General features: G+C 36.5%; 2 protein-coding genes across 3 annotated transcripts; one reads left to right on the top strand and one right to left on the bottom strand.

The window, feature by feature from the left end:
* Positions 1-431: 431 nt before the first annotated feature.
* On the top strand, positions 432-5147 carry LOC104111242 (uncharacterized). 2 transcript variants are annotated; one of them, XM_033659999.2, is made up of 4 exons: positions 432-760; positions 3283-3395; positions 4514-4602; positions 4793-5147. In XM_033659999.2, the coding sequence occupies exons 1-3, from the start codon at positions 607-609 to the stop codon at positions 4592-4594; spliced, it is 348 nt and encodes a 115-aa protein (XP_033515890.1). In that variant the 5' UTR covers positions 432-606; the 3' UTR covers positions 4595-4602; positions 4793-5147. The 2 variants fall into 2 exon arrangements, with proteins under 2 accessions (XP_033515890.1, XP_009619195.1); XM_009620900.4 differs by having other exon boundaries at positions 479-766.
* Positions 5148-5735: 588 nt separating this feature from the next.
* On the bottom strand, positions 5736-10169 carry LOC104111243 (uncharacterized). The gene is made up of 6 exons (XM_009620903.4): positions 9991-10169; positions 9559-9733; positions 7980-8600; positions 6593-7025; positions 6428-6509; positions 5736-6141 (listed from the first exon to the last, which is right to left on the bottom strand). The coding sequence occupies exons 1-6, from the start codon at positions 10018-10020 to the stop codon at positions 5938-5940; spliced, it is 1545 nt and encodes a 514-aa protein (XP_009619198.1). The 5' UTR covers positions 10021-10169; the 3' UTR covers positions 5736-5937.
* Positions 10170-13279: the final 3110 nt, after the last annotated feature.

The raw sequence follows: 13279 nt of genomic DNA, 5'->3' as shown, positions 1-13279 counted from the left end.
AAAAAAAGTTGGTTGTGAATAAGCTGAATTCTATGGGAGAAGATAAAATAAGAAAAAATATTGTTGTAAAAAAAGGAAAAGGCTACAAAAAAAAATTGAGCTATATAGAAACCAAATCGGTCATATATCCAACAAAAAGTAGGCCATATATTGTCCAACAAAAAGTAAGATATAAGAAGTATGCCGCAAAGAAAAAATATTTGATCCAAAGTCAGCTATGCAGCATTAATGTATGCGTAGTTTAAATGAAAAGAAAAATCAGCCTAAAGTAATTTACAATTATATTCTTAAATTATATGAATAATTAATGTCATAGAAGTCGATCAATATTTCAAGGTTATTTTAGTCGTTTAACATTTAGCATAAATTATTCGTATTTTTATAATAATATATATATATACATATTAATCGAGGTGCTAGTAAGAATTTGTTTTTTGCCATTCCACCCAACATTCGACCTCTTTTACTAACACAACTTTACCTATTTTACCTGCAAAAGATCAACAGTGCAACAAAGAAAGCTGGTGGGCAAGATGGGTTCACAATACCATAGCCTAAAAAGGCTCGTCACTACTTACTTGCAGAGACAGACGCCTCATCTCAATTATGGTTGAACTTGAGAACCCCTCTTCTCTTCCCCCTCATTCTGATTCCCTACAGCCGCAGCCTCCACCGTCTGATCCAATTCCTATTCCTCCATCACAACCATCAGATCCAACAACAACCCCACTTCCTCAAACTGGGTTCAATCCCAGCAGAAGTAAGTGTAAGATTTGTAGAATCTAATTTGCCTTATATTATTTTAATTGTTGTACTGTGGGTCTTAAGGAATGGATATAGAGAATTTTTAAGCCAACCCAATTAATTCTTCCTTTTCCCTGAAAAAAAAAACCCTTCATATATTCCTGCCATCATTCTAAAGGGTAGATTTTATTTTCTCTTTTTCTTTGATCTTTTTAGTCGTAATAGAAACTTATGTGAAATTTTCTACAAATTACTTCGTATTGGAATGAACGGGTTTGAAGATCCAGGAAGATGTTCAAGATTTAATATATGTATATAGAAAGTAATATTTGACCTATATACACAGTATAATTTTCTGGCGAAGGGCGTTCAATTAACCACTATTTGCCGACAGTTGTGGAGCGTGGAGCTAAGTCGAAGAAAGGGGGTTCAATTAAATTCCTTGTGTCGAAAAATTACACTGTGCAAATGGGGCAAAAACCTTTCTTTTTGTTATATTTAAACGGTTGAATCCCCTAGACGTACGGAAAAATTCTAGTAAAGTGGCAAAGGGGTTTAGAAATTGCTTTAGGTCATAAATTGATATCCCAGGGGACACTCTTAATATTTTTTTAATCCCTTCTTATAAATTCCTAGCTCCGTCACTGTCCGCCCTAGTCCGAATAAAATGACTGATATAAAGGAATTATATTTTTGCCCATTATTTTTGATATAATGCTTAGGATTTAATGTTTGTTGACACTATGGATGAAAGTTTTCAGCTTTAGTTTGAAAGTAATCTGATATGGTGATGGTGAGGAAAGGGATGTAATTGGTGAAATTTCATATGTCTATTTACATCCTCACGTTTGTCAAAATTACGCATTGAGTCTTGCTAATTGTTCATAGTAATATCTTTGGGAAGTACCTTACATAGTTTCCGGTTATTTAAGGACTAGTGATTAGAATCAGTGTTTTAAAAGGCGTTTTCGGGGCGAGCCCTGGGGCTAGGCGCACCAAAAATGCCCCGAGGCGATGGTGTGGGGCGAAAGTCTCAAGAGGCGTACGCCCAGCAATTCGTGGTATACGCCCAGGCGTTTGAGGTGAGTTTTTGTAGTGAGGCGTAAGCCCCAGAGACTTTTTCAAATTAAAACAAAATTTATTGAATAAGTCCTTCATATAATACCCAAATTCTCAAAAGCCAGCTTGTAATTACTCAAAAGTTTTAAAAAGGAACTGAAATGTATTAAATTTAAAAATGAAGACCTGTTTTATTGATTGAAGCCCTAAAATATGGCTTTTCCCAATTCTTTATCTTGTCCGCTAGTGTGCTAATATCTTCCAAAAGCAACGAATATTCAATTTGTTTTCTTACAAATACAAAGAAAACTACATTCTCCTTCGTAGCAGCAAGTTCAAAGTTCAAATTGCAGGTTAGTCATCCTTTTTGTTCCTCCATGTAGAAAACTTTATTCTTTTCGACTCAAGTTACTTGTGCTTGTAAGTAGCATATAATATATTGTTTTGACTAGTTTTTTGTGGGGATGGAGCACATCTCTGTCTATATATATATATATATATATATATATAGTTTTCTTCTATTTTTATGCAATTTTACCTGTTTATAAATATTTATTGTAATTATATTATTTTATAAAATATTAAAAATTAAATACCCATGGGGCTTACGCCCTGTGCCTCGGGGTTTACGTCTCGCTGAGGCATATGTAAAACGTCTCGCGTTATGCCCACGGCTTTTAAAACACTGATTAGAATGTCTTGTTTGTTAACGGGATTGGAATTTTTAGCTTCAGTTTGAAAACTACCTAATTGGTGTACCGGGATTTTGTTTTCCTCTGAATTGGCAATGGAGAAGAGGAATGTAATTGTATGATCTTGGATGTATTACATCATTGTGTTTGCCAAATTTTGCATTATTGTTTTTAACTACAGTAATTTTGTAATCTTATAATGTTATTAATTGTTTATCTTTTTATATGCCAGTAGGAAATATAGACAACCTCTGGTGCTAGAAAACCTAATCTTTTATGATATTGGACCGACATGGGCTTAAATGAAGCAACATGGCCAGTGAGGATTCATATAGCCGGCCTCAACTTGTTTGTGATTGATGTGTCGTTATTGTATCTCTTTTGGCTGTTCTTTTTCCTATTAGTTGCTTTTGTTTCTCTTTTGTACCTGAGATACTTTAGGGGTTTCAAGCCAGAAACAATGTTCATTAACAATAAACTAAAGATTTGTCTGTTTTATTTTCTATTTCTCCTTTTCTCGGGAGGGTCGGAGGTGGGTTGAGATATTAATCAAAGAATGAACATTGCAATAATATGTCACTTCTTGCTTATCAGTTTGTCTCTTGAACACTTTGTCTTCCAATGAGATATGACAGACAAATAATATCACCTCCAAGGAATTCGGTGACTGTGTAATTGTTGTTCGAAATGTTTGTGCCCAAAAGAAATTATTTTGCGTTAGATTAGGCATAAAGGAGAGTTAGATTTGTTTAATCTAACATGTGCTGTTTCTTCTTGGATATTACAGTGATTGGTATCATCAGAAGGAAGGCCATGATAAAAGACTTAGCTGCTATATACCACGCAGAGTGCCTTGCATATTGTCAAGAACTTTTGGAACTTCAAAAGAAAGTGGAAGAGGTTAGAAATATAGTCATGTAACTTTGTTTATTTCACTTTGATGGATGCCCCTGCTTTCACTTGTAATCTTGTGAAATCCCAACTTTTATGGAATAATTGAAACCTATTATTTAGACTCAGTATATAATTCATGAGATTAATATTTAGCATCAGTATAACATGGTCTTAACAGTGATGTTATGCTTGTAAATTTTCTTGTCTTTCTCGAACTAGAGGCTCTTTGCAGTTTTATTTTTACATTTTAGCAAGATGGGTGTGAGTTGTTTTCATGTGCAAACTCTTGTATATGTTGTTGTCCTGGTCCATAATTGCTGTGTTTTGATTATCAATCTATTATGATGTTTGACTTGCAATTCTGCTTTTCGTTAGACGGTCTTTATTTGCTAGAATGGTGTTCCTGGCTCCGCCTTTTTTCCCTAGCTGTAGATGTACTATGGTGTTCCTGGCTCTGCCTTTTTTCTTGTGATCTTGATTTAAAGATTTTCCAGCGACATTGTCGAAAACAAAAAATGGTATACGTACATTGCCGAGAAGTATATACCATCATCAGAGAAAAGAGAGGACTTAGGGAATCGTGGTTGGAAATTCTAAGAGAAGGATCTGGTACTAGTATATGTGTTAATAATGAGCAGATGATGTTTTTAACCATATGATAATAGATGAACTATAATTGAAAGAAGAGTACAACTGAAGGGGCTAAGATAAGAAGCTTATGAGAAGAAGATGCAAGTGTTTTATTCTGTCCAAGAAAAGGAGAACTTTCCCATTTAAATGAACATGCAGGTCGCCAAAGTTATAGATTCTTTTTCTAGTAGTACAAACCAGCTCTAATGCTCTTAACAACTCTAACAGTATAATAAATATCAAACACCTTAACTCCTAATTAAAGTCTGTCTTTTTTAGGCCTTATTTGTTCTTACCTCGATAGCTACTCTTCTATCTCAATTGTTCTCTAGAACTTTTTTCAGTTCCAGTTTCTAGTACAATGCTTGCTTGTTTTGTAAATTAACAAACGACATATGCGTGTGGAAAAGCTCCAAGATAATATTTCCTTGTTTCTTGCTTTTGATATATCCATTATCATAATAACCTTTCTTTTTCCTTCCAAATGCTTTCAGTCATTGATTGATGCCAAAACTGCAGAAGATTCAAGGAGAGAAACGATGAGGCCCCCAAAACGTATGAAGAAAGCTCGTTAGCATCTAATGTAAGATATGCTTGTGCTCTATTCTATGCGTTCTTGAAAACTTCTCTCTTTCCTTTTTTACATTAGCAATCTGGAAAACTGTCGTCTACTGATTCCAGAAAGCCAAAAGTTTGTTAAACGTATCTTCTCTTCTTCTTTTTATCTAAATTGGATGAACTATCTTGATAACATTATCTATTATGAACGCAAGGGATGCATTTTTGGAATTTTTGTCATTCAGTTGGGAGCCACAGCTTAGTTCCTGATCAAGCAATGGACTCTATGCATATATTACAAACCATACTATATCGCTGGAACCACGATGCAGAATTTCCGTTTAATCGTATAGCTCACAGTCACACAGCTACTCTATTTGTAGCCAGTAGAGTTTGATTTGTTGTACAGTTATATGCAGAATGTAACCTTGTAACTGTATTGGGTGGAAAACTTGAAAAATAGCATTAATTGGTAATGTTTGGCTGTTAAATGTCTACAGCAAACACTACCACATAAACTGAAAAAGGTTGAGAAAGAATATCTATTATTCTTTCTTTTTTTTGCTTTAAGATTCCGGTGTCTGAAATTCATTAACTAGCCTTATTAATTTGGATTTGTACTGGGTAGGTCCATTAAGGGGGGCGAAAGGTTTTCCATTTTCAAAGCTCGAAAACAATGTCAGTATTTCTGAATATATACATATCGAGTAACACAAAATACATCAAATGAATAGTGGGTAATATTGATAAGATTAAGACCTAAATTTCTCCCTATTTTGTCACCTCCATCTATGAAACTTTCTTGTGTAATCATAATTGTATATTAGAAGAATTAAATCAAAATAATTGTGCAATCAAAAAGTTTTAATCAAGCTATGAGCAGGAGCAGATGGTTTTGAGTGTCTTTTAATCAAGGGTTGACTTAATAGGGTCTTGAATAAAACCATGAATTTTACCTTCTTTTTAATTTGAATATATGAATGGAAATGCTAGTCAACATACGCGAGAATTGTCTAAAATTCTTCTTTCACCTGTTTCATAATACTATTTCAGAAAAGGCCCTTATGCTATAGTCAACATTTCCAAAGCAACACAAAGATTATGACAATTGCTTTGCTTTCTTTTTTCTTGAAAATTCTTGCTATAAAACTAACAGAATGACCAAACCAAACTTCATTCCATGTAAAAACTTACATTTGCAAATAGCAAAAACACTAGATACAAGGGTGGACAACGTTCGGCATGATACTATACTTTCTGTTATTACAAAACCTGACAGTATAAGAGAGGCTAACTTGTACGGTAAGGTGCAAGTGCACTCGACTCTGATCTGCACTGCACCTGCTGCCGCTTAATGTTATCATAACCAGCCACAACACGAGAAGGAAGAAGATGGAAGTCGACCTGTTTGAAGTATGTATTCAACATGCTCTGTAGTTTTTTCAGCTTGCTGATTTCTTCTAGCTTCAGCTGCAGCACGCTTTTCTTCTGATCTTTGTCTTGCCATCGCAATCTTCTTCACCATCTTTGCTTGAGCTTGTGCTCTCATTTGTTCAACTTGTGCCTGAATAATACATACAATGATGCAAAATAACATGAATATTTTCCAGTAAACTGAGCCTTGATCGTTAACTCAAGTGGTAGCAGTTTAATATGATATTAAATGGCCTCAGTATGAGTGCATGAGTAGGGTTGGTTCAATTTCTAGGAGGTGTCTCACTTGCAGAGTTTTATGTACAACCATCCATAATCTACTTCAGATCGATTAAAACACATCAAAAATTCTCCAAAAATGAGGAATTTTAATCATGGTAGAACATAAATAGAAGTATATGGATAATAAGATGTACCTCTATTTTCCTCATCTCTGCTTCTAGCTTTGCTTTCTGCTGGCTTTCCCAAGCTTGGATTTTTATCTCTTCACGCTTATATCTGGAAGATCAACGATCTTTCTGTTAATTCATCATTTAACAGTAGAACATAGGTTTAAAAATCTGTTTGATATTGGCGCAAACCTTGCAGAGTGCTTTGACTTTTCAGCTTCCTCCCAAGCAGCTGCCCTTTTAGCATATTCCATCCGTGCAACCTCAGCAGCTTCAGCCTCGCTTTTATCCTTCTCATCTTTGCTCGCCCAAGCAGCTATATTCATTTTACCAAGTTGAACACCAAGGGCTACAATCTCTTTTCTTGTCTTCATCTTTAATTCTTCCTCCGACAATTCTTTTTTATTGTTTTCTGTTGAATTTTGAGAAGCATTGTCAATGCAATTCTCTGTAGGCGTTGGCGCTGGCTCTCCTCTACGAGGTGTAGATGGGATTGAAGACGTAGGGCTGCGGATTGGCGTCGTTGCATCGATAGGTGTAGCCGTTCTTGAAGGCTCTTGACTTGGAATAGGAGTCATTTCTGTTCCCATGTCTCTCATCGAGACTGATCTTATTGCGGGGAAAACTGCATCAATGTTCAAACAAACAGTTTACATCAGCACAGTATTATCAATGACCTATATAAGAGGGAAATCATCAACTTAGTCAACATATCAATCTGAATGTAGTGTATGGCAGCGGCAGAGCTAGAAGCATAAATACGGGTTAAGCGGAACCCAATAGCTTTTGCTCAAATATTGTTTGTGTATTACAAAAATTACTAAATATCAACAAATATTAAATTTAGAACCCAGTTATTAGTACTTGAAGTCGTCATTCTAAAATCTAGAACCCATAATGTTGAAATCCTGACCTCGCATCTGGTCGATAGGAACTTCATCACAGTTCACTAATGGCACAATTTTCAGCTCTATCCCACCCGATAACCTTCGTTAATTTTTAGCAGACTTCATAACCAGTTTTTATGTACCTCAACAGAAGTATACTCACTCAAGTAAATCATACAAACAGACGGCCCAAGAAAAGACTGGTTATTGTATTGGTTAAAGGTCGGCAGCTAGCCAGACCATCTATAGTGTGAACGGAACGATAATGTATGTCCTTTGGCACATACCAGACAACAAACTTTCCTAATGCACCAATTGTACTTGACACTATGATAACCGTCGTTCTTCACAACCACCTGAGGTCGTAGGATTGGCAGTGCTCCATCTGAAAATCCTATGCATTGATCTAAACATACGCCTTTGCATTGCATAAGGTAAGTCGTTAGATGCCTACAGAAAATGATCTGACAATTCTGCATGCCTCTATGGATGCATCAAAATTCTGCTTGAGGCACACAATGTCCATTACACTCCAACCTAACATGTTAGTAGGACGGCCAATAGTTCATCTGAAAACCCCAACACCTCACCCTCTCTCCTACTACTTTTCTGCTCTGCTCCTCCCCCGGTGAAGGTATAAAACTTAAGGAATCTAAAATCAACATTTAGGAACAAAAGAAGCCATAATGTACCTGTTCTATCTTCTGTTAAACCCTTTGTACAAGAAGAATCCCCATTGACCACCTCGGTCAAATCCTTACTTTCAGGGCAAAGATCAAGTGACACGGTATTCACACCATTTCCTTGACTATGAGAACCAGGTTGATCAAAAGCAAACTTCTCGGGCACTATCTGATATGCAGGTTGACAAAAATCAACCTTCTTAACTGCTAACTTACTTTCATAACCACTAGATTCCGGAGCAACTTTAACTATGCTCGTGGCAGGCCCCCGGTTTGCTTGGTTCTGTAATTGAACCTTCTTGGAATGATTGGCTTGCACATTTTGCCTATTGATTATCCACTTCTCTGCGTCGTTCCACTTGGAAGACATGGGCCGTGAAAACGACCTTGCTATCATGGAATGGTGGTGCATTGATCTCTCCCCTTTATGAAACTCAAAGCTGGATGTACTATCATAATCAAGACTCTCATCTTCGCATCCTTTAACTGGATGAACTGAACTAGAATTTCCACCATCCATCTTGGAATATTGCTGCCTTTTCAAACGAGCCGCTTCCACATTTTCTTTTTGCATCTCATCGCTTTGCCTAGAATTTGGCAATGAATTTCCAGTAGCTTCTAAATTGCAATCTGCACAATAAAAATGCAGTTCCTCAGGTAAGTGAAAAGTGCTTCTAAACATATTTCTTCTCCTAGCAACTCAACACAAATCCAATATGAGTTACTGTGGAACATATTTTTACATTATCACGTTACAAAAAGCTAATTACAGGTAACTGCAACTGAAAAATAAATTAAGCAAGAACTGTTTTATAGTTTAAACTATTAGCGCATATATCTTAAATCTTATAATTAGACCCTTACAAGATATATATACTCCATCTGTTTCAATTTATATAACACAATTTCCCTTATTAGTCCGTTCTAAAAAGAATGACATATTTCTATATTTGAAAATAATTTAACTTTAAACTTTTCATTTTCCCTAGTTAACCTTTAAAAGTTTTTATAGCCACGCAAATGTTATGGCCCCACAAAACTTTTACTCTTTATACTTTAAAGAGCAAGTTTCAAAAATTTCTTTTTTTCCTTAAAATCCATGTCGAGTCAAAGCATGTTATATAGGTTGAAACAGAGAGAATACTAACCTAGAAGCACATATCCAAGCTACAAGTTTCTCATGCTGCATAAAGGAGGAAATGACAAAAAAGGTCCCTTATGTTTAGGATAGGTGTAAAATAGTCCGTTAAATATACCCTGAACAGTTTAGGTCCTTTAAATTTGCAGCAGTTTTAGTCTCCATCAAATATTTAGCAAACTATGGTTGTTAGATTTAACAGAAACTGTGAAAAAAAGTGGGATGCGACAATTCACTAAAATGTTCAATCTTCCACTAGAGAAGAGGGTTTATTGTAAACAGACACTGTATCTCCACCAGCTGGGATAAGGCGTGCGTACACACTAAACTCTCCGGACTCAACTATGTGGCATTACACTGGGTAAGTTGTTGTTCAAGCTTCCACTAGATTTAAAGCTAACAAAAAATTATTTCAACATCACTAAATTTGAATGAAGAAATTTAACATACATTCATCCTCAAAGTCTCCACTTTGGGTAGCCAACAAACTGTTTTTGACAAACTCAGAATCCTCAAGCCTAGCAGGAGAAGTTCTTGAAGAATTACTATTTGATCCTTCTTTCTTCTTCTGATTGTGAGCTCCTATTAGCTTCATCCTTAACTTACTTGGAGATAATATACCATTCTGCAAGAAACAAACCAAAAAAAAAAAAAAAAAGGCAAATTTACATCATATAAAGCAATTTTAGAAACACCCACCTTAGAATTTTTCAAAAAGATTCAAACTTTATAACCAAATCCTTAGAAGAAGCTAATTGAAAAACTTTCACATTGAGTTAGAAACATAATTCTTGACAACCCCTTTAAACCCCATATCAACATATCATTTTTAAAAGCACAAATAAAGACAAAAAAAAGTACATTAAGAAATGGAGTTAGTACCTGCACTTTGTGAATCCTCTCGTACTCCATTTAGATTGTCTCTCTATATCTTCTAAGCTACTCTGTGTGTGTGTGTGTGTGTGTGTGTGTGTGTGTGTGTGTGAGAGAGAGAGAGAGAGAGAGAGAGAGTTTCTCTTCTTTTCTGCTGTGGAATTGCTGACTGCAGAGTGTGTGTTTTTGTTTTGTAGAGGGTGGGAGTTGTAAAATTAAAGCTTGGGGTTGGCGATTTTTTGCCGATACTTTGACCTTTGACTGGCTGTGATGTTGTTTGTCTCGGCCGATTAGTTTTCCCCTTTTAGTACTCTTTTTGAAAAAGAAATGCATTTAAAATAAGTTCTACATTTCACACTTGCCTTGAGAAATTGCCAAAGACACGTGTAAATATAGCACGGGCTAGCGAGCATTCAAACTGGTAATTGAAAAATAGTCATCATTTGTAAAGTTATTAAAAAATAATCACTATTTTGCTGCAATACGGATCGGTCCAGCATAATATACTGAAGATTGGTGCACCTGTGTATGAACTTCCAGCATATTATGCTAGAACTCCAACACGCGGAAAGTTCCAGCATAATATACTGGAGATTGGAGCACCTGTGTATGAACTTCTAGCATATTATGCTGGACCGATATATTATACTGAAATATTTTTCGGATTTTGAACAGTGTTTTCGTTCAAATTTATCTTTACATGAAAAGTGGCTAAATTTTGATTACTTTTAAAATTGTGGTTCTTTTTCAATTACCACTTGTAAATCTTGCTATTTTTGAATTTCTCTCCAGACTCATAGCAATATACTAGTAAGGGATACCCCATGTTGTGCAGGGCCCAATAACACTATATTTAAGTTGTACAAATTAGTATGTGTAAATTTTATTCTATAAAATTTTACTTACAATGTCAAGTTTTTAAAATAGTTAAATAGTTACGGATGGTTTCTTAGATGATACTATCTTTCGTTCAAAATAAGTGCTTCTAAGTTTTTGACACACCTATTAAGAGAATCATTTAATAGCATTATCATTTATATCTTCTAAATTACTCTTTGAATATTCTCATATTTTGTAGATCATTTATTGGATCAAGGATAGATTTGGAAATATATTAATTAATGCCTTCTTGATTTTTCAAAGCCATAATTATTTTTGCAAAATTAATTTAGCTAAAGTAAAACGTATTTTCGATCATAGGAAAGTCCATGAAAATTACTATGTCTCACGATCCAAAACCTAACCCGTCGTTATGGCGCCTATCGGTGGTACTAGGCAAGCCGACCTTCCCAAAAATACTTCCAAACTAAATATAAAAGTAAAGTAAAGCTTTCCATATCAGGATTTTTTCATAAAATCAAAGTTGAACTCAATATAGAATCAAAATGCGAAAACCAGCCCCAAACATCGGGGTGTCACTAGTCATGAGCGTCTAAGTATTTAAAACTATTACAATCAATGTCTAGATATCAGTACAAAACGGAAACAAATATGGAAGGAGTAACATGGCCCTGCGAACGCTGGCAGCTACCTTGCAGTCTCCGAAACTCAAACAGGCTTGGACTCAACAATCTCCGTGCTCAGACACACCTGGATCTACACATGTAGTGCAGGGTGTAGTATGAGTACAACCAACTCAGTAAGTAATAGAAATAAATAAGGAACTGAGAAGCAGTGACGAGCTATATAGTGCAGTTCATTTTAAAAGTTTTTAGTAAAGAGTGAACATGCTTTCAAATCCTGTGGTATAAGTCAAATCAGTTCGCGCTCATGTAAAACAGATATGAATCTTCCAGAAATTTCACAACAACAACAGATAACAACTAAATGCAACAATAAATAAAAGCAAGTACAGCCTCTCAAGGCAGCAGTCACCCAACCCATCTCAATAGCTCACACTCTCGGCTCTCAGCCCTCAATACACACTCTCAATAGGTACCTGCGCTCACTAGGGGGTGTTCAGACTCATGAGGGACTCCTACAACGCAAGCGCTATAATCCGCACGGATAACGGACGAGCTATAATATCATATCTGGATCCTCACGGACAACTCACGTGCTGGATGGACAACTCACGTGCCATAGTATAAACATAAGGATTCGCATGAACAACTCACGTACCATAGAACAATACCTCACAACCAGGCCATCGGCCTTACTCAGTGATGAACCTCTCTAGTCTCATAGCTCTCAATAAAGAAAGAAAAAATAACCCAAATCAAAGTGTTAAAGTATATCATCAGGGAAAATAGCAGAGACTGAGGTAAACATGTACAAGAAACACTATGACTGAATATAACTACCAAAAGCAGGAATATAGCCTAAGCATGATTTCTAACATGAAAGGCAGTTAAATTCTAGTAGACAGGAATGCATATGAACACAAATAAAGGCTATTAGACTTCACAGTCTCCCGGGATGGACCAAGTCTCGATCCCTCACGGCGTACATCCACACGCCCGTCACCTAGCATGGGTGCCACCTCCAAACAGTCACATTATACCAAACTCCGATTTTCATACCCTTAAGACCAGAATCTAGCCATAAGCAATAAAATACAATCAATATGAGCTAAAGGAATGAATCCCATTAAGAAAATATCAATTTATAGGCCAAATCTCGAAATTCACTCAAAATCGCCCCCCGGGCCCACGTCTCGAAATCTGACAAAAGTCACAAAACCCGAAAGTACATTCACTCCCGAGTCTACCCATACTAAATTTATTAAAATCCGACCTCATTTGGTCCCTCAAATTCCCAAATTACTCTCTCCAAAATCCCAAGCCCTAACCCCCAATTTTCACTTCAAAACCCCACTAATTAGGTGAGAAATCAACGGAAAAACACCATAGCTAAGGATAATTAGGCTCAAGGAACTTACCTCAATGATAACCCTCAAATTTCCTTCCAAATATCATTCCAAAAGCTCCAAAGTCCGTGTTCCAAATGGTGAAAATGAGGAAAAATCTCGAAGTCCCCATTTTATACTTTCTGCCCAGCAAAACCGCACATGCGGTCTCTTTTTCCGCTTCTGCGATGCCTCACATGCGAAATTTCCATCGCAGGTGCAGAACTCACTTAGGAGCCCAGGTTCCGCACTGTGGCCAAATCTCGCGCCTGCGGAAGCGCACTTGCGCATCACCCTCCGCTTCTGCGAAACCTGCCAAAATCCCCATTTCCGCATCTGTGCCCCAAGTCTCGCACCTGCGGGCTCGCAGATGTGACAACCTTCTATGCACCTGCGATTCCAGTCCAGGTCCTCCATGTCCGTATCTGCGGCTTACTAAGCGCACCAAGG

This window comes from Nicotiana tomentosiformis, chromosome 12 (genome assembly GCF_000390325.3).
Source record: "Nicotiana tomentosiformis chromosome 12, ASM39032v3, whole genome shotgun sequence".
Classification (NCBI taxonomy): Eukaryota; Viridiplantae; Streptophyta; class Magnoliopsida; order Solanales; family Solanaceae; genus Nicotiana; species Nicotiana tomentosiformis.
This window is presented reverse-complemented; position numbering and strand designations above follow the sequence as displayed.

What these genes read in the sequence shown, in the direction of transcription:
- LOC104111242 (XM_009620900.4), top strand. Translation starts at nt 607, where the DNA reads ATGGTTGAACTTGAGAACCCCTCTTCTCTTCCCCCTCATTCTGATTCC. An exon ending in CAATCCCAGCAGAAGTAAGT is followed by an intron (nt 767 to 3,282) that starts GTAAGATTTGTA and finishes TGGATATTACAG; the next exon opens with TGATTGGTATCATCAGAAGG. An exon ending in TTCAAAAGAAAGTGGAAGAG is followed by an intron (nt 3,396 to 4,513) that starts GTTAGAAATATA and finishes AAATGCTTTCAG; the next exon opens with TCATTGATTGATGCCAAAAC.
- LOC104111243 (XM_009620903.4), bottom strand. Translation starts at nt 10,020, where the DNA reads ATGGAGTACGAGAGGATTCACAAAGTGCAG. An exon ending in TTTAACAGAAGATAGAACAG is followed by an intron (nt 7,026 to 7,979) that starts GTACATTATGGC and finishes ACATTGATGCAG; the next exon opens with TTTTCCCCGCAATAAGATCA. An exon ending in CAGAGATGAGGAAAATAGAG is followed by an intron (nt 6,142 to 6,427) that starts GTACATCTTATT and finishes TGTATTATTCAG; the next exon opens with GCACAAGTTGAACAAATGAG.